The following is a 20,851-nucleotide window of genomic DNA, read 5'->3' as shown; positions in this document are numbered from 1 at the left end:
TGGCCATTAAAATTGCTACACCAAGAAGAAATGTACATGATAAACGGGTATTCATTGGACAAATGTATTATACTAGAACTGACATGTGATTACATTTTCACGCAGTTTGGGTGCATAGAACCTGAGAAATCAGTACCCAGAACAACCACCTCTGGCCGCAATAACGGCCTTGATACGCCTGGGCATTGACTCAAACAGAGCTTGGATGGCGTGTACAGGTACACCTGCCCATGTAGCTTCAAAACGATACCACAGTTCATCAAGAGTAATGACTGGCGTATTGTGACGAGCCAGTTGCTCGACCACCGTTGACCAGACGTTTTCATTTGGTGAGAGATCTGGAGAATGTGCTGGCCAGGGCAGCAGTCGAACATTTTCTGTATCCAGAAAGGCCCGTACAGGACCTGCAGCATGCGGTAGTGCATTATCCAGCTGAAATGTAGGGTTTCGCAGGAATCGAATGAAGATTAGAGCCACGGGTCGTAACACATCCGAAATGTAACGTGCCGTCAATTCGAACAAGAGGTGACCGAGACTTGTAACCAATGGCACCCCATACCATCACGCCGGGTGATACGCCAGTATGGCGATGACGAATACACGCTTCCAATGTGCGTTCACCGCGATGTCGCCAAACACGGATGCGACCATCATGATGCTGTAAACAGAACCTGAATTCATCCGAAAAAATGACGTTTTGCCGTTCGTGCACGCAGGTTCACAGTTGAGTACACCATTGCAGGCGCTCCTGTCTGTGATTCAGCGTCAAGGGTAACCGCAGCCATGGTCTCCGAGCTGATAGTCCATGCTGCTGCAAACGTCGTCGAACTGTTCGTGCAGATGGTTGTTGTCTTGCAAACGTCCCCATTTGTTGACTCAGGGATCGAGACGTGGCTGCACGATCCGTTATAGCCATGCGGATAAGATGCCTGTCATCTCGACTGCTAGTGATTCGAGGCCGTTGGGATTCAGCACGGCGTTGCGTATTACCCCCCTGAACCCACCGATTCCATATTCTGCTAACAGTCATTGGATCTCGACCAACGCGAGCAGCAATGTCGCGATACGATAAACCGCAATCGCGATAGGTTACAATCCGATCTTTATCAAAGTCGGAAACGTGATGGTACGCATTTCTCCTCATTACACGAACCATCACAACGAAGTTTCACCAGGCAACGCCGGTCAACTGCTGTTTGTGTTTGAGAAATCGGTTGGAAACTTCCCTCATGTCAGCACGTTGTAGGTGTGGCCACCGGCGCCAACCTTGGGTGAATGCTCTGAAAAGCTAATCATTTGCATATCACAGCATCTTCTTCCTGTCGGTTAAATTTCGCATCTGTGTAGCAATTTTAATGGCCAGTAGTGTAATAATAATAATAATAATAACAATAATAATAATAATAATAATATCATACTTTGTTGACAACTTTGCGATAGGCATTCGACTTCACGTTATTTTGACAGCTTAGGTATTAAAACAAATGTTCCTTACCTATGAGAAAGATAAGATGAGTGCACTAAAATAAAGCTGACCAAGAATCGAATCACGAGACGAAATTTCATCAAGCGGAAAACGGATAAATGAGTTATTCTGTTCAACCCGTACAAATGTTCTAAGTACGCGTAATGCTCCGACTGTTTAATATCCTCTTCAGCCCTGTTCATCGTCTATAGATTCTTACTCCAAGTCTCAGGCAGTTCGTAACCAAGCGATTCGTATCTACAAGAAATCATTGGCCGTGCAGAACGCATAAACAGTAACACTTAAAGCTCTGTCAATGCAGAGACAATGATACGAAGGCACAAACTCAAATTCGAAAATACAAAATGCAAGGAAAATGACACTATTTACCACTCCAATACTGACTTACAATGATTCGTGGTGCATGTAGCTGAAAACGTAATCACAGTTGGTTGAACGGAGACTATAACTGCAGTCATAAAGGATGAAGTCAAATGTTATTTATATCGTGTGACAATTATTACAGTAACTACTGCGTACTAACATAACCAAGGTTTCCACTTGTCTTAATGGGAAAGCTACATGGAGAATTATCTGCAGTTATTATTTCTAAGCAATATAAAAATTACGAGAAAATATCTTTGATACCTATGTTGTAAGACTGCTACCTATACAACTACCAACTATTTTAATTTACTTTGTTTGTGATCGTATGTGGCGCCTACCAAAACTACTACGGTTGATTTGATAATACCTTTGCAGAGTTCATCCACTACACTAAAAAAACTCTAAAAAAAAATTGAAACGATGCTCCACGAAGGAATTACCCGACTGGGAAGGAAATCGTTAAATGTGATGTAATTGTAGAGACAAACAAATGATTACAGTTTAAGAAAAATTGAATGATTTATTCAAGATAACCAGTTTCATAAACTAAGCAAATCAATAACACGTTGGTCCACCTCTCGCCGATATGCACACAATTATTTGGCTTGACATACATTTGTAGAGTTGTTAGATGTCATTCTGAGGGATATCGTGACAAATTCTCTCCGACTGGCCCATTATATCACCAAAATCCAGCACTGGCTGGAAGGCCCGACCCGTAATGCTCCAAAGGTCTTCAGTTGGGGAGGGATCAAATGGTTCAAATGGCTCTGCTCACTATGGGACTTAACTGCTGTGGTCATCAGTCCCCTAGAACTTAGAACTACTTAAACCTAACTAACCTAAGGACATCACATACATCTATGCCCAAGGCAGGATTCGAACCTGCTGCTGTAGCAGTCTCGCGGTTCCGAGGAGGGATCGAGCGACCTTGCTGGCAAAGGTTGGGTTTCGCGAGCATGAAGAGAAGTAGTACCATCTGTCGCCTTATGCTGGAGGGGTTCGCGAATGGAAGGAGGTGGGGTGGGGGGCGAGGAGAGGCATTATCTTGCTGCATGTAAGTCGAAGGATGGCTTGCCATGAAGGGCAAAAAATCGGTGTGCAGTATATCGTCGACGTAACGCTGTGCTTCAAGGGTACCGCGGATGACAACCAAAGGGGTCCTTCTACGAAAATCGCGCCCCAGACCATCAGCCCTGGTTGCCGGGCGACAGCCAGGTTGGTAGCCCACTGATGCCCAGGCCGTCTCCAGACACGTCTTCGGTGGTCATCGGGACTCACTTCGAAACGTGACTCATCACTACAGACAGTTCTACATCAGTCAGTGAGATTCAAGGCCGAAGGTTTGCTCTTCGTAGCAAGCCATCCGGGGCTTACATTTCAGCAAGGTAATGTCCGTGAGCACCCGTTGAGAGTTTCTACTAGTTGTCTTCGTGCTTTTTAAACCATATCAAGGCCAGCAAGGTCGCCGGATCTCTACACAGTGCAGAACGTTTATAACATTATGAGCAAGGCCCTCCAACTATCTCGGGATTTTGACGATCTAACGCGCCAATTGGACAGAATTTGGCGTGATATCCCTCAGGAGGGCATCCAACAACTCTATTAATCAATGTCAAAGCGAATAAGTGTTTGCATAAGGGCCAGAAGTGGACCAGCGCGTTATTGACTTGTTCAGGTTGTGAAGCTCTTTCTCTTAAATAAATCATCCAATTTTTCTGAAACTGTAATCATTTGTTGGTGCGTCGTTTTTTGTCTTAGAGACTATTCATGACAGAAGAAATACGTTAGGGTTTAACGTTCCGTCGACAATGAAGACTTGGTGCACAGTTTCAGGCAGGACAAGGTTGGGATAGGAAATTGTTCATGTCCGTTTGAGAAGACGCAACTACAACTGGATCTATAAATTAACCCCTGTCCTTGTTCCATACGCGAATGGCGTGTGGAAGGTAAACTTCTGTTTAGCTCTAATTTTTTGGATATTCTCGTTGCGTTCATGTCGCGAGACACAAGCGGGAGGAAGTAAGTTCCCAAGTTATTCTTCGAATGTGCGCTTACTCGAAATTTCAACAGTAATATTCTCCTTGATACAAAACGTCTCTCTTGTTACGATTGCCAGTGGAGATTGTACGTGCTGCTCTACGTTGAATCTTCTCTATCTCTTCTATTAATCCTACTTGGTAAGCATCCCAGACTCATGAACGGTACTCAAAAAACTGTCGAATATATGTTTTGTAAGCCACTTCTTTCGTGGATGAATTACATTTCGTAAGAGTGTTCTACTAAAAATAAGCCTGGCATCTGATTTTCCCATTTTTTCTCAGGAATTTGCTTTAAGCGACTCAGGCAAACCTAAATCTAGAAAGGCCAGAAGGCGATTTGAGTTCCTTTGTTCCAGATTTAGCTTAGTGTCTTAACAACTGCGCCACTATTTTCCGTTAAATGTAAGAGGACTTCTCGTTACCACTGTCACACAATACAGATTTGCCACGATGAATCCAGCTTATTCTAGCATCTGGTAACTATAGGCTGATGCCTACTGAAGTTTTCAACGATTCTTTATCGTATTTTGGCCTTAGGGATTAGCGTTAGTTTGTGTCCTGTTAGCACTTTCTCGCGCCATTCTCTTCATCTTATTTCATCTGCTGGAAGTCCCGGTGATTTATGTGGTACGGCCACATTCCGATTACTGCTGATAGGTGAAAATTAGTTCAGAGAACAAATCGTTTCTAGCACTTGTCCCGTTTTTATTGCTGCCCAGGATGCAGTGGCCTTGCCAACACACAGAGATGTATAGGTATTCTTCGCTGTTGCTTACTGGGAATGTAATTTTTAATCCCATGTTTTCAAAATATGTCGGCAAATATATTCGGCATTTTTTTCAGATTAACAGCGAGCCAAAACATGTAACATTTACGTTTGTGTGCAATAAAACAGCGAAAACCAGCAGACAAAAAATAAAGTTACCGAAGCGTATACAGGTCAAGTATGTTCATGAGCAAAAAACTTAATATTGCCTGAGTTACAGCCAGCAGCTACCCAAAATAATAACCGAACGAATGTTGCCAACATCGGAGTTAAACAGGTAAGTACTTTCCTTCCCTAATAAAGGACAATAAATTTTGCAGCTTCATGCACACGGCAACACCGGCCATTATCGACAATGGGTTCGTCAGAGAAGAGGGCAAAAAAAAATGCAGTTATCGCACGCTGCGTTTCCGCCAATTGGGAGCGCATTCGAAACCGATATTGTTCAAACTCATCGAAACGTAAGCAGCGAAGCGTCCCAATTAAATGATACGTTTTCAGTGATGCAATAACGCAGTCGAACAGCGATTGAAACCACCAAACGATTCGGCTGTACCTCAAAATTATGCCGAACAGTGTTGCCTCGTGATAGCAGATCAGCTGCCGCGCATGAGACTCACCTGTTTGCTAACTACAGGCCTTCCCTACGACATGGAGCAATTTCCTTTCTCATGTATTAGCAATAAAAATCTAACGGTATGGGGAAGTTGTACACACATTCTTTGTGGTTTTGCTATTATTATTCTTTGTGATTGTGCTATTATTATGTTTGACAGTAGTAGACAGACAGGCCTACAATGAATATCGATCGTCGTCATATAAGCGACGCACTGGTAGCGAAGAGCAAATTTGTGAGTTAGGACGTCCCCTAGACCAGGAAGACTTCTGCTGGCATGCGTTGTTCCACATTTCTCTGACTGAAGGTGTAACTTCTCGTAGGAAATTGGTAGCTGAGATTCCACAGTGATTAGTCTATTTATCCTCGGTGGCCTTTTTAGCCAAAATATCAACAATTTTGTCTCCCTTGCTGCTGAAATGTGCGTCTGTTCATGACATTCTCTTGACGGCAGTAGAGTAGTGTCAGTAGTCCCTGTATGTATCAGCAACGAGTTACTCTGCAATGTATAACGTGTCAACAGTGTAAGAATGGTAACAATAGAGATCATAATCGCATTTCGAATAGGACGCCGTTTGCAAGACATTTTTTGAGAGTTGGTGTTATTGGCGTATTGGTGCTATTGGCGTATTTCACAACGCTGGACATCGCTGTACTAACGAAATGTGGAAACGAATGGACTGATTCTTGATGAAGAATATGTAACTTCCCTATAATAACTTCATTGTTCGTTGTGACGCTGCCGTCTGCAGAACTATGCTAAGTTTGGAGATACCACAGCAATGATGAGAAAAGTTTCTTTTTCTCCTTTAGGCCCATTTCTTTATTTCGTATTTATGCCCAGTTATACTAGTGTAATATGGTACTGTAAAAAGTATGTTTGTGTTCTTTTTGTTATTGTCGATCGAGTAGTCCACGCATTTGCTGCCGGTCGATAGTGTCCAATGGGCACAATATTTCGGCGATCATACGTGTAGCCATCATCAGGTACAGTGACGAATTGAGCTTCTGAGGGCGCGCGGCAAACTTTATCCCCTTCCACCGCAAACAGTTCCCTCCGCAGGGATATAAGTCAGTCCGCAGCTCGTGGTCGTGCGGTAGCGTTCTCGCTTCCCGCGCCCGGGTTCCCGGGTTCGATTCCCGGCGCGGACAGGGATTTTCTCTGCCTCGTGATGACTGGGTGTTGTGTGATGTCCTTAGGTTAGTTAGGTTTAAGTAGTTCTAAATTCTAGGGGACTGATGACCATAGATGTTAAGTCCCATAGTGCTCAGAGCCATTTGAACCATTTTTTGATATAAGTCAGCCGCGCGCCCTCAGGAGCCACCTGACCATGGCGATATGCCTAATCTCCGGGATATTGTGCCCGTTCGACACCATGGACCGGCAGTACACGCGTAGACTGTTCGATCAACTAATACTTCGGGAGAAAGTCCTCTTTTACAATTCTTACCTCCCCTCCTTCTCCACCCCTCCCCAACACTTCCCTCCAGTACCAAACGGGCGAGTCTTTGACGTCTCACGGTGTGTCGTGAATTCTATTTTGCCAGTTCGATTCAGTACCTCCTTACCTCCTCATTGGCAATGCGATCTATCCCATCCAGTTTTCAGCGTTCTCCTGTAGCACGACATATAAAAAAATTTTCAAAAACGACTTTGTAACATTTAATGTTACATTCCATGTCAATGAATTTATCTTTTTCAGGAACACTTTTCGTGCTATAGCAAGTCCGTGTCATACTTGCTAATTCGGTCATCGTCGCTTATTTTGCTTCCCAGTTAGCGAAACTCATCTACTACATTTAATATCTCACTTCCTAATCTAATTTCCTTCTTAAATAAATTACAAAAAATCGTATATCTTCAGAAATAGTTAGAAATGACTCACCTCGATATCTTCTGCATAGTTATCTAGTGATATTTCAATGCCTGCATCAGTATCTGTCCTAAATTCGATGGTTGAGATTTGTAACTGAAAAAAGAAGAGAGCAGCTCGTGGCCGGCCGCGGTGGCCGAGCGGTTCTAGGCGCTTCAGTCCGGAACCGCGAGATTGCTACGGTCGCAGGTTCGAATCCTGCCTTGAGCATGGATGTGTGTGATGTCCTTAGGTTAGTTAGGTTTAAGTTGTTCTAAGTTATAGGGGACTGATGACCTGAGAAGTTAAGTCCCATAGTGGTCAGAGCCATTTGAACCATTTAGAGCAGCTCGTGACGGCATCAGTTATGGTCATACGCAGCGTAAATGGCTCTGAGCACTATGGGACTTAACATCGGTGGTCATCAGTCCCCTAGAACTTAGAACTAATTAAACTTAACTAACCTAAGGATATCACACACATCCATGCCCGAGGCAGGATTCGAACCTGCGACCGTAGCGGTCACGCGGTTCCAGACTGATGCGCCTAGAACCGCACGGCCACAACGGCCGGCTACGCAGCGTAATTGGTTTCCAGTAGGATTCTGAAAGCACAGTTGACAATCTTTCTGCATTTGTTACTGGTGGCGAGATCCAGATATAGTCAAAAATATGTTTTAGGTTATTTCAGCATGTAACGAAGTACTTATTCTTCAGCACCATGGCAACATTCCGACCTTAACGTGGAACATGCTACTACGAAAAATAAATAACAGTTAACACGTTGGTCCCCCTCTCGCCCATATGCACACAGTTATTTAGCTTGACACGATAATACTATCGTGTAAGACGCAGATAGTAGTGAAGGTACCGGTTGTAACTTATAGCTGAGAATCACCCTGACATTGAATCTGAGCAATCTTTGAAAACCCAAACTGGAATGGCATGATTAGACAACAAATGAAAGTCATTATTAGAAGATAAACATTTTGTTAATTACGTTCATTTTAACCTAATTTACGAACAGTAATCACAGTTAAATTGACCTTAAGTATTCGTGTACGGAACGGAAGCAGCAAAGCCTTCAAGCTGGTTACCAAATGTTCGTTTTGTCGGTAACCACTATTTCCTGCAGAAAACTATTAGAAAAGTTGATCATCAAAATGTTCGGTTTGTCAGTGGCCGCCATTTCCAGTAGAAAACTACTAGAAATGTGCCCTACGGAGTAACGTTCAGTTTTATGAACATGCCATGCGTCAAAGTATTAGAGCCATTAGCCATTAGAGTCAGAGACCCAGGCAAGAGAGGAGCTGTACTTTTAGGCCAAATTAATACGTATGTATGCCGTAAATAATAATTAATATAGAAATTCTCTTGTCCCTGGCGGAATTTGTGTATATACTATTTATTAGAGAATAGTCTACAAAAAATAAGAAAATTTCATTTGAGTTTTGAAGTTTTCACAATGGCTGTGATTTGTACAGGAGGTTATACTCTCAGTCTTTGCTCCACGCTAACGAACGAGACTGCATTGTATAGCTGGTACGAATAAACAAACAATAGGAGCTAACATTAAGAGGCTGATTAATGAAATTGGCTGAAACGTGGTAGTACACGCTTCATAGTGGCTTTCAGCCGACGCGCGTAGTTTAATAACAGCGAAAACCTCACAGGGAAGGGGCTATTAAAATGACAGTAAAGTATCTCCGCGTTTTGATAAAACGTGGATTACTCGCAGGCAAAAAATGTTTAATTAAATTCTTCCGTGGCAGCTGCAGAGAGACAATACATCGAGGCATAAGTTGATGCACTCCAAACCAGGATCACGAGAGCAAGCATGATGTCGAGCTACCGCTCCGTGTAATGGGAAGCTTTAATCTCCATAGTCTCGCTTAAACGTTGGAAAACAATCGTCCGTATGGATTTTTTTTAAAAAATATCGTTTCATTTGGGTGACGAATGCAGTATATTTTGAACTAAAGACGACCGTGCCCTGTGATTTTCCGCATCATTCATTAGCAGCAGAGGTATTAGAGGAAAATACTTGAGTATTTTATACCTCGCTTTCATAAGCTGAATACTCAAACCTCGACGTACGTGTAGGGACTTCTGTTGTTTTGTGCTACATGTATTAATGGATGCACACTGAAGTAAATTCTGTAGAGGGACAGCAGTTACGAAGGATCGAAATATGTTAAGAGGCTATATTCTCACCACAGCTGAACATAATTGGACGATCTTATTAACGAGGTTGAAGAGCCGACGTTTTTGTTGGAGAACGAAGTGTTGCGCATCTTCTTAGAGAGAGTATTGTTGTGAGTATAAGGACATTTGGACTTGAATTAGATAGCCTTTCTCCTCCTTCGATGTCAGTCTGAAAGGTTGTGCGAACGACAGTGAATGCATAGAGGAGGATGGTGTGGGGGGACGATTTGTAAAGAGTTATAGAGAGATGCTTCATTTACCTTGGAAAATCAACAGGAAAAACATTCTGATATGGGGATCCAAGAACGCGACTCTACGAGATCAGATGTGAAACCCATAAAATAAATGTGTTGTGTTGATCATAAACGATATACGGACCCTAGATCCATATCGTACCCTAGATCCATTTTCTTGGCTGAGAGAGCTTTTAGTGGAAATGTGTATCTAGACAAGTTAGAACACTGGTTAATGCTGCAACTCTAAGTGGGGAATGAGGACCAGGGGATCTTTTTCCAAGACACGATCTGAACGCATTTGTATGTGAACGTTCAGGAGTATCTATATGGACGGATGTGTCAAGTATCAGCAGTGATATCCAATCCTGTTTCCTCCTGGCGTTTTTTCGTTATGGTGCAGTCCTTTGGACACGCCCCTCACTCCTTCCCACCCATAAACAGGACCTTGCCAAATTCATTGAGGTTGACGAACATCATTTTGAGCATTTATTGCATTAATGTGATATTTACAGGTAATCACGCTGTAACAGCATGCGTTCTCAGAAATGATCAGTTCACAAAGGTACATGTATCACATTGTAACAACCGAAATAAAACTTCAAACGGACCGACGTTCTGTGTTTTAATTTAGAAAACCTACCTGTTACCAACTGTTCGTCTAAAATTGTGAGCCATATGTTTGTGACTATTACAGCGCCATTATCACAAAGGGAAAAAAGTGGTCCAACTAAAACATTCATATTTCTTTACGTACTACACGTATATGTAATAAAAATGGGGGTTCCTATTTAAAAAAAAAACGCAGTTGATATCCGTTTGATTTATGGCAGCGCCATCTAGCAGGCCAACCATAGCACCATCTGGTTTCTCCCTTCAAGCTAGACGAATTTCGTTCTTTGTAGTTTTTTCGTTTGAAGCTTATTTCGTGAGATATTTGGCCCAGTCACTATCAATGGACCAACCTGTATAAGCAGACTGAAGTGAGGAATGAAAATGTGTACCAAGGCCTGGGTTCGAACTTGGTTCAAATGGCTCTGAGGACTTTTTTTTCACTAGCTGCTCATTTTTTTAATGACCCACCGTCTAATTTCTTATGGTGGGTCGTATGTTGCCACTTAGCCGCTGTGACTGGGTCCGGGGTCCGCAGTGACTGAAAGTAACACCACACCGGCTCCCGTCCCCACTCACAGCGTTGCCCGTGTCCCGCCACGTGAAGGCGGGCTCTATTTGTTTACATCCGTTTGATATCTTTTTTGTGCAGCATTAGCAAAACTTATAACTAATACAAAATCAAGTGAGATATCAATAAACAAAACTAAATTAAATATTTAGAAAGAAGGAAGTAAGAGAACTGAATAGAGAAGAGATAGGTATAATATTGCCCGTCACCTGGTTGTGGGCGGCGGCCCGGGTCTTGGAATGACGCTCAAGACGCTGGCCATCACTCACAATGCCTTTAACATCTACCATCCTAAAAATTAACTCAACTAGAAGAGATTAGGGTACCTTAAAGCTAGAAACTAAGACTAAGACCTCCATGTCCAGCCTGCTAAACTTTTTACGATATACAATAGAGAGGTAACTGATTTTGTGCTTGACTCAAAGTTGCTAATGAAAGGTTTCTTGTGGTAAAAGTAATAAAGGTAATGACGCTAACGGTTTGTGTTGAGCCTACAAGGCTCCTAGTAGAGTACATCAGGCGCAAGCACCTCCCGGCCCAGCCGACAACACGACCTGAACGGTGGTTTTCCCCGATCTACCATAGGTTTCCGTCGGGTTGGGCTCAAAAGAGAGGAACCACAAATAAGATCCTTCCATCCAGGCCGTGCACCGCCTCTTACCAGGAGGCGTAGGTCCCTTGAAGAGGTGCCTACCTTTAAGCTTCAGATCAGAAGTTACACTCCCGGAAATGGAAAAAAGAACACATTGACACCGGTGTGTCAGACCCACCATACTTGCTCCGGACACTGCGAGAGGGCTGTACAAGCAATGATCACACGCACGGCACAGCGGACACACCAGGAACCGCGGTGTTGGCCGTCGAATGGCGCTAGCTGCGCAGCATTTGTGCACCGCCGCCGTCAGTGTCAGCCAGTTTGCCGTGGCATACGGAGCTCCATCGCAGTCTTTAACACTGGTAGCATGCCGCGACAGCGTGGACGTGAACCGTATGTGCAGTTGACGGACTTTGAGCGAGGGCGTATAGTGGGCATGCGGGAGGCCGGGTGGACGTACCGCCGAATTGCTCAACACGTGGGGCGTGAGGTCTCCCCAGTACATCGATGTTGTCGCCAGTGGTCGGCGGAAGGTGCACGTGCCCGTCGACCTGGGACCGGACCGCAACGACGCACGGATGCACGCCAAGACCATAGGATCCTACGCAGTGCCGTAGGGAACCGCACCGCCACTTCCCAGCAAATTAGGGACACTTTTGCTCCTGGGGTATCGGCGAGGACCATTCGCAACCGTCTCCATGATGCTGAGCTACGGTCCCGCACACCGTTAGGCCGTCTTCCGCTCACGCCCCAACATCGTGCAGCCCGCCTCCAGTGGTGTCGCGACAGGCGTGAATGGAGGGACGAATGGAGACGTGTCGTCTTCAGCGATGAGAGTCGCTTGTGCCTTGGTGCCAATGATGGTCGTATGCGTGTTTGGCGCCGTGCAGGTGAGCGCCACAATCAGGACTGCATACGACCGAGGCACACAGGGCCAACACCCGGCATCATGGTGTGGGGAGCGATCTCCTACACTGGCCGTACAGCACTGGTGATCGTCGAGGGGACACTGAATAGTGCACGGTACATCCAAACCGTCATCGAACCCATCGTTCTACCATTCCTAGACCGGCAAGGGAACTTGCTGTTCCAACAGGACAACGCACGTCCGCATGTATCCCGTGCCACCCAACGTGCTCTAGAAGGTGTAAGTCAACTACCCTGGCCAGCAAGATCTCCGGATCTGTCCCCCATTGAGCATGTTTGGGACTGGATGAAGCGTCGTCTCACGCGGTCTGCACGTCCAGCACGAACGCTGGTCCAACTGAGGCGCCAGGTGTAAATGGCATGGCAAGCCGTTCCACAGGACTACATCCAGCATCTCTACGATCGTCTCCATGGGAGAATAGCAGCCTGCATTGCTGCGAAAGGTGGATATACACTGTACTAGTGCCGACATTGTGCATGCTCTGTTGCCTGTGTCTATGTGTCTGTGGTTCTGTCAGTGTGATCATGTGATGTATCTGACCCCAGGAATGTGTCAATAAAGTTTCCCCTTCCTGGGACAATGAATTCACGGTGCTCTTATTTCAATTTCCAGGAGTGTATTAGTGTAGTGGTGGTTGAGGTATAGGCTGTGTAAGTTGATTTTACCAACAATTCATGCTGAGCCAATGAGACTTATAATGATACGTTGTGTGGCAGTTAGCAGCTTCTGCCTCCCCCCTCCCCCCCCCCCCCTTGCAAAGCCACTGTGCCATGCAAAGCTACTGTGCCAGGGTGGCGTATTGGTTAGCGCGTCTGCCTACTGAGCAGGGGACCCAGCTTTGAATCCCGGCCTTCGTACAAATTTTCATTCTTCGCTTCAGTCTTGATATATTGGCGAAAAATAAATGTTCAAAACTGGTGGTAGGTATAAAACATCGTCAGAAATTGTAGTAAATGCTGTCTCAGAAAATTATTTTGATAAATTAGTTCAGGAGGGTATTGGGAATGTAAATGGTTGCGAAAACATATTTGACCTCTTAACAACAAATAATCTTGAACAAATACGAAGCGTCATGGCGGATACAGAAATCAGTGACCACATAGTCATTGCAACGTCCAAATTCATAACAAGTAGACGCAAAATACAGGATATTTGAAAATTACACCGACAAACTTTGGACGGATGTAGAAGGTGTGTTGAGGAACGAAATGGGGATAGGAGGAACCCTTTGTCCGGAAACGTCATCCAAGGACCCTACAGTGCGTGGACGTTATACGCGCTGGAACGAAGTGGGGATAGGAGGAACCCTTTGTCCGGAAACGTCATCCAAGGACCCTACAGTGCGTGGACGTTATACGCGCTGGCGCCCGCTGCTAGGCCTACCATACGGTAGTAGGCATGACTGTAGGCGAACAGACCGCAGGCAGAACGCCTCGCAGTGTACCTGACACCTGTCCGGACGTTACACGACGCTGAACGCCGCCGCACCTACGACGCCAACACTGTATAGGACGCTAGCAGCGACAGCGGCGGAGGGAACGACGAACATTTGCCGTAGAAACACAGCACAAAGTCGTAGTTTGTTGCGTGCTGGTGAGCTGCACCTTCGAGGCGTTCACCCGGCCCGATCAGCGCGACATGCATTTCGCTTATGGTGAGGACAGAGGCAAAGGACACGCAGCATCACGCATCTATGGACAACAACATCCCAATTGTCGCCGGCCGCTGTGGCCGAGCGGTTCTAGGCGCTTCAGTCTGGAACCGTGGGACTGCTACGGCCGAAGGTTCGAATCCTGCCTCGGTCATGGATGTGTGTGATGTCCTTAGGTTAGTTAGGTTTAAGTAGTTCTAAGTCCTAGGGGACTGATGACCTCAGATGTTAAGTCCCATAGCGCTCAGAGCCATTTGTACCATTTGATCCAATTGTCATCAGCCGCTCCACACCACGCTTGCAGCCATCCATCGGCGTCTGGGTGTTTGAAACAGATGGTTTCACAGGGCGTCGACACGACAGAGATCGCACGCGAAGCGTACGCATGCCACGACTTGCAGGAGAAGCTGGGTGGAGACACATCCTCAAGCACACGCGTTGCAGCATCCGCAATGCAAAGCGCCCACTCAGCGGTTTTGCGGGCGCTGCATGAGGAGGGAAGGCTTCCATTCCATCTTCAGAAGACACAGGCGCTGTTGGCCCGCGAGTTTCTCATCGTGTGGGGCTCGGACAATTGCTCCCGCAGCGTTATGCTATATACCCCTGTGTTGTTCACCAATGTGTGGGTGGAGGTGAACCACCATGCCACCCAAGAACGACGTCATCAGGGAAAGTTCACCATTAATGTATGGGCTGGCACGGTGACTGGTCTGTACATCCTTCCTCCACGACTAACAGGTGACAGCTTTAAAACGATCATCTGGGAAATGCTGCCGATATTACTGGAGAAGGTGTATGTAGTTCTAGCACTATGGGACGCCTAGACATTTCAGTCGAGCTGCCAGAACCTATATCGGACGGATGTTGGGGGATAGATGGATTGGTCGAGGTCGTTCCGTAAAGTGGCCGCCTCCGTCGCCTGACGTCAACCCGCTCGACTTCTTCCCGTGGAGCCATCTGAAGCATGTGGTTCATGAAACCCCGGTGGAGCCAGCAGGAGATCTTGTGACGAGGTTACATACAGCATGTGATGTTGTTCACACCATGTTCGGTATCTTTGAGCGAGTGCGGCAGCCGATGATACGCAGATGTCCGCGTGCCGCGACGTTGTATACAGGCGTCCTGAGCCCCTATTATAACTGTGGCGCTGCTGGCCCTCGAGTTTCTCATCGTGTGGGGCTCGGGCAGTGGTTCCTGCAGTGTTAGATCGGTCGAGGACGTTCCGTAAAGTGGCCGCCTCCGTCACGTGACCTCAACCAGCCAGACTTCTTCCGGCCGGCCGAGGTGGCCGAGCGGTTCTAGGCGCTTCAGTCTGAAACCGCGCGACCGCTACGGTCGCAGGTTCCAATCCTGCCTCGGGCATGGATGTGTGTGATGTCCTTAGGTTAGTTAGGTTTAAGTAGTTCTAAGTTCTAGGGGACTGATGACCTCAGATGTTAAGTCCCATAGTGCTCAGAGCCATTCTTTTTTGGCTTCTTCCCGTGGAGCCATCTCAAGCATGTGGTGCATGAAACCCCGGCGAAAGCATTGTTGCGGTGTGTACCAGCGATCCGATAAAGTAATTTAAACAAATGCAGAAACAGTCTCAATCGGACTGGAACTTTTAGTTTTTAATGTTTGTATCGTCTGTTGTTTACTTCGTACAACGTAATTAATTTCCTGCACCAACGGATTAAATGGTAATGTGTATTCCTTGGATACTATTGTCTGATGCCCGTCACAGTGTCTACACGTATGGTTGGTGACCGTTTTCTCGCATTCATGATTCCTGTCCTTTAAATTCAATAAAGGCGCCGAAGTACCGGAATGGCTGTCGTTCGTCACGTGATGCGGCCGATTGCCGCACACTCCAGCGGAGTAGACGTCGATGGCCGCCGCGTAAGCTGACGTTCGTCCCCGTAATTTCAACGCTGTCCTTCTCTGTTTCTTACATCCTATATACTATACCACAAAACATCGTAGATTGTATAGAGGTTTCCTAGAGACAATACACTGCGATTAGAAGCTCGTGTCCGGCACGGTCGACTACAATGCCAACAGATCGTCGTATTCAAGGCCTGTCCATGCAGCAACTAGCTCCATCTGCTGCACTGGCGATCGTGGCAATCGATCGCCATCAGAACAGGATATCAAAGACCACAGGTTGACCTGCCCGCGTACAACGTCACACCTGTTGTGAATCGTGTAACTGAGATTGAGCATTACTACCATCCTGGTATTCACCTAACTGGATCTGCGAAGCCGCTAGGCTATGAAGCTAGGCCGCAATTTCATTCGAATTATTCATTGACGAAGTTATCTCCACACCGAATGGCATTAAAAACACCTGTGCGACAAACATACAGTGCATACATCATGGAGAAACATCATCAACATATTTTTTTGTTAACGTATGGCGCTTTCGGATCGGCGCTCTGATAATGGCTCTGAGCACTATGGGACTTAACTTCTGAGGTCATCACTCCCCTAGAACTTAGAACTACTTAAACCTAACTATCCTAAGGACGACACACACATCCATTCCCGAGGCAGGATTCGAACCTGCAACCATAGCGGTCGCGCGGTTACAGACTGAAGCGCCTACAACCGCTCGGCCACTCCGGCCGGCGCTCTGTTAACTGCACCGATTGGGTTACGGGCGTACGTTTTAAAGCTAGCAATACCAACACATTATTTATAACGCGCTTTACCAATGGAGGGAGCGGTGTACCTTATGCCCAAACAAGGACAACTTAAGAATTATAAATTCGTTTATTGTTGTTGACATATATTAGCAACATACTTTACGCAGACGCGTTGATGTGTTGGGAAGGGGCAAGCAAATGAAAGTATCTTTTAGCCTTCTTACCAACATCAGTACGTTTTCAGTAACGTGTAGAAAGAAACGTGGATACTTTCTGCCCACCCTAAAAATTTAAAAAACTGCAGATTTTGTTAACTGTTGTTGACTTTTACTCAGATCATAGTTTTTAAAGAGACATTGATGTTTAAGTAAGGTCCTGAACCTGAACAAATTGAATATGACGTCCACTGGAGCAAGTGACGTCTACAACTGAGACTTAAATTTTTGGGTTAAAAATGATTCACTAATCCCAGTTGCTTTCCTACAAAATAACTGCAACAGTTCTTTTCCACTCGGCGTAAATTTTGTGTTACGCAACTAGGAAACTTTTGGGGCGATAAATTTCCAGTGAACGGTCAAATAAATACGCGCTACTTGCTAATAGTTTAGTGTAGCCAACACTGACTTAGCCTTGTAGCGCTGTCTCATTCACGTACTGTAATACATCTGCGTCCGTAGTCATATAATCATAAGAATCCGAATACACTGCTCATTTGTTTCAAGAACTGCTCAACATAATTCATCTGATTCTTTGTATTCTAAATCATTACGTTTTATTTGCGGTCGAGTAGCTATACATACAAAATAGGAGAAAATAATTTCATTGTGACATACTCCTTGAGACCAAGGATATTAACTTCTCTAGCGTTACATATAAAATTCTCTAAGGCGTTAATATAATAAAACTGATAGCTTCCAAGAATTTACGTTCTCGACGTCGCTCCGTTCACAGCCCAACTGTCACACGAATTTAAATAAAACTGTTATATTCTCGAAGAAAAAAAAAAGATATACAGCCGGCACGGTAGCTCAGCGTGTTCGGTCAGAGCGCTGGTTGGCCTCTGTAATAAAAGAAACTGAGTGAAAGGATCAACATCGAACTTGACCGGATATCATGTGACGTCCGCAACAACCAAACACAACGATAAGAAAAAAAAAAAAAAAAAAAAAAACTGGTACCATTCCTGACGCTTAAGGTACGCAGCGTGTCGGTATACACTGTTTGGATTACACCGATAATTTGTGTACACTTGAGTAAGAAACGTTTTCGTTACGTTGAGTTCTCTCTAAGGATACGAAGGTTTTGACTAATCTCTGGCTCTTATTCGACAAGGACATTGACCTCAGGACCTAAGGACGAGCAGAGTCAGAAAGCGTCACGATAAATCAGAAAAGGCTTCGGACGATTTAAGCGGGGTGCATACAGGAGAGAACAATTTCAGGACACATATGCGAGTACATCGTGTGCCACATAACATAGATACCACTATGTTTCATGAACGAATTTCGACAAGTGTTAGGATGCTAAGGGGTATTTTGCTCCAACTTTATTACGTACACAACTGTTTTTAGGGTTCAGTACATCAATCTGGAAAAACGAAACCCTTAAGGGTTATTTTATTGCCCGTCTGTCTGTTTGACTGTCTATCCGACTGTTAAGAAACGTTTTCCTCAAGAATGGGTAAACGTACCAAGTTAAAATTTACGTCACATATTAAGGTCTATCTTTTCTTGGAGGTGTAAAAATTTTAAGCTTCTGTCACTACATTCAAAAGATACGGTCATTTACGTCACATGTTTAGATACTCCAGAAATCGGCCATGAAAACCTATAGGGTGCTTCCCTTTTACTTAGAATTTTGAAATTCGGCAAGAAACAAACTTTGTCACTAGAACCAAGGAGAAAAATCCTAAAATTGTTAATTTGTAATTATATCACACGAAAAATATTTTTTTGTAATTTTTTATTCGTCTGACTGTCCCTCCATCTTTTAAAACCCGCCTTTCTCTGGAACAGATTGGCATATCAAGTTCAAATTTGTAGCACATACTAAAGTCTATGGTCCCTTCGCGGTGTAAAAAATTTAAGCTTCTGAGTCAATGCATCCAAAAGATTCGATCAGTTACGTCGAACGTTTTGATACTTAAAAACTCACTCATCAAAATCTGAAAGGTACTTCCCGTTGACGTAGAATCGTGACATTCAGCAAAAAGGAAGGTTTCACAACACAAGTATAAAAATGTAAAACTTATTAAATTGTGATTACATCACATAAAAATATCTTTTGCTATTTGAACGTACATTGCATTCACCATCACTCAAAAGCACAAGCGACGAACAGTACTGCACGCAAACATAAAATGTAAGTTGTAGTCAAGCTTAAGTAAGTAAATAAAAAACGTTTTATTAAAGCTTCTCTCTCTACATATATAAACTCAAATCCCATCTCGCTTCTTTTCGTATGTCCGTGCAAGGAGGAGGAACTACTGTAGAGATTTTCATACGGCCTATGAATTCCCAGGACCAATATCTTGTCAGTATCGATATCGATAACAGACAAATATCGTAGAGATTCTCGGTTTCCAGGGAATTAAGTTTGTACGTAATTTCTCAGTGCGCGAGTCGCACTAGCAAAAAATGGTTCAAATGGCTCTCAGCGCTATGGGACTCAACATCTATGGTCATCAGTCCCCTAGAACGTAGAACTACTTAAACCTAACTAACCTAAGGACAGCACACAACTACCCAGTCATCACGAGGCAGAGAAAATCCCTGACGCCGCCGGGAATCGAACCCGGGAACCCGGGCATGGGAAGCGAGGACGCTACCGCACGACCACGAGCTGCGGACGTCGCACTAGCACTTGGCCAATTTTTTTAATGCAATATGGCTATTTTTACGGCATTCTACAGCTCCCAAAGAGTTATGTACTGGTTACATAACAAAGAATAAATGCGTGCTGTGCCGCGGGCTTTGTGTTCCATATTCAGTACATTTCCCAATATTTTTGGGAAAATAACTCCTGCCGAAAACGTATTCATGTACTAGCGATCCACTCACATTGTGATAAACTTCATAATTTACAAGATCCTTAACAGCTTTGGAAATTAGTTATTGCTTGCAAAACTGCTAAAAACCCCACTGTTGATGCACATACTATTTCAGCGAAAGCAGTGGACGCTTTGTGCTAGGTACATGGAGAACTTTCGGTAATGACTACACCACAAAACCTGGGACAAAGGGAAGCGCTGCAGTCGTACAGGGGTCGCTTGTGGTGTAATGAGACCGCGTTTAGGGGCCGGCGTTGCGAGCTCACTGAGCCTCTGTTCGCCAGCTCGTTACTTATGCACGTCGGCGAGTCTACTTGGGTTCCGAACTCCTCCTGTGTGCAGACCAAATGCTGCAAGCTACTGAAGCAAAATAGTAATGTAATCATTGGTGCCCTTACAGTTTTGTCAGTTTGTACAAACCCACACCTCTCGACTACCAGGCCAAAATTTCAAGGATCAACGTTAACAATACTGTGAATGTTTAGTGACAGGTTCTTTGACAAAGTGGAAGGGCCTCCGGTAAATGATTCTCTGCTTGCAGGGGGAAAAAGAACTGTCATTGACAGCCGAAAGTGGAGGCAAACGGTGTTGCGAAATCGCAAAGCTGATATTTTTATGCTTTTCACAGAATACCTCTTAGAAGGTGTAAAAGAACGTCCACATGCGGTCCAAGATCGAGATTGGCTGGTATTCCCTCCCCCCCCCCCCCCTCCCCCATAGTATCACTGCAACTCGAGAAGGCTAATGTAGGTACATAATGCGGCTGAGTGTACGTAATATGACAGTAACATTTTTTCCCCTTCGTATTGCTTTCGCGGATTGTGTGTGATCTCGGTAAAGGCTTTAACGCAGGATGTCAAATTTCATCGTTTGAATTATTACGCGAGATACATGTGGAAGCAAATAACACTTTCCCAGAAAAAAATTCTCACTCTGCAGCGGAGTGTGGTCTCTTACGCAACTTTCTGGCAGATTAAAACCGTGTGCTGAATCGCTACTCCAACAGAGAACGTTGGCTTTCGCGAGAAATGCTCTTACCGTCTCTCCTGGACAGCTCACTATGTAAGAGCGTTGCTCACGTAAAGGTGAGGTCCCTGGATCACCTCCCGGTTCGTCACACATTTTTAATCGGCCACAAAATTTCATATAATATGTTTCTTGGCTGGTCGTTGAAAGTACGTTCCAGAAATTTCAATAGACTATCATTACGCACAAAATTTTTTGCAGTGTTCCCCAGTGACATTATTAGGTGTTT

General features: G+C 44.8%; 1 protein-coding gene across 1 annotated transcript in view; it reads right to left on the bottom strand.

Annotated features, from left to right (window-relative positions):
• Nucleotides 1–13,916, bottom strand: part of LOC126484972 (neural-cadherin-like) — a 431,022-nt gene extending 417,106 nt beyond the window's left edge. The window contains exon 1 of the mRNA XM_050108576.1: nucleotides 13,820–13,916. Coding sequence (XP_049964533.1) covers nucleotides 13,820–13,916 — 97 coding nt within the window. The remainder of the gene's footprint in view (nucleotides 1–13,819) is intronic.
• Nucleotides 13,917–20,851: the final 6,935 nt, after the last annotated feature.

The sequence above is a fragment of the Schistocerca serialis genome, chromosome 6, assembly GCF_023864345.2.
Source record: "Schistocerca serialis cubense isolate TAMUIC-IGC-003099 chromosome 6, iqSchSeri2.2, whole genome shotgun sequence".
Lineage (NCBI taxonomy): Eukaryota > Metazoa > Arthropoda > Insecta > Orthoptera > Acrididae > Schistocerca > Schistocerca serialis.
This window is presented reverse-complemented; position numbering and strand designations above follow the sequence as displayed.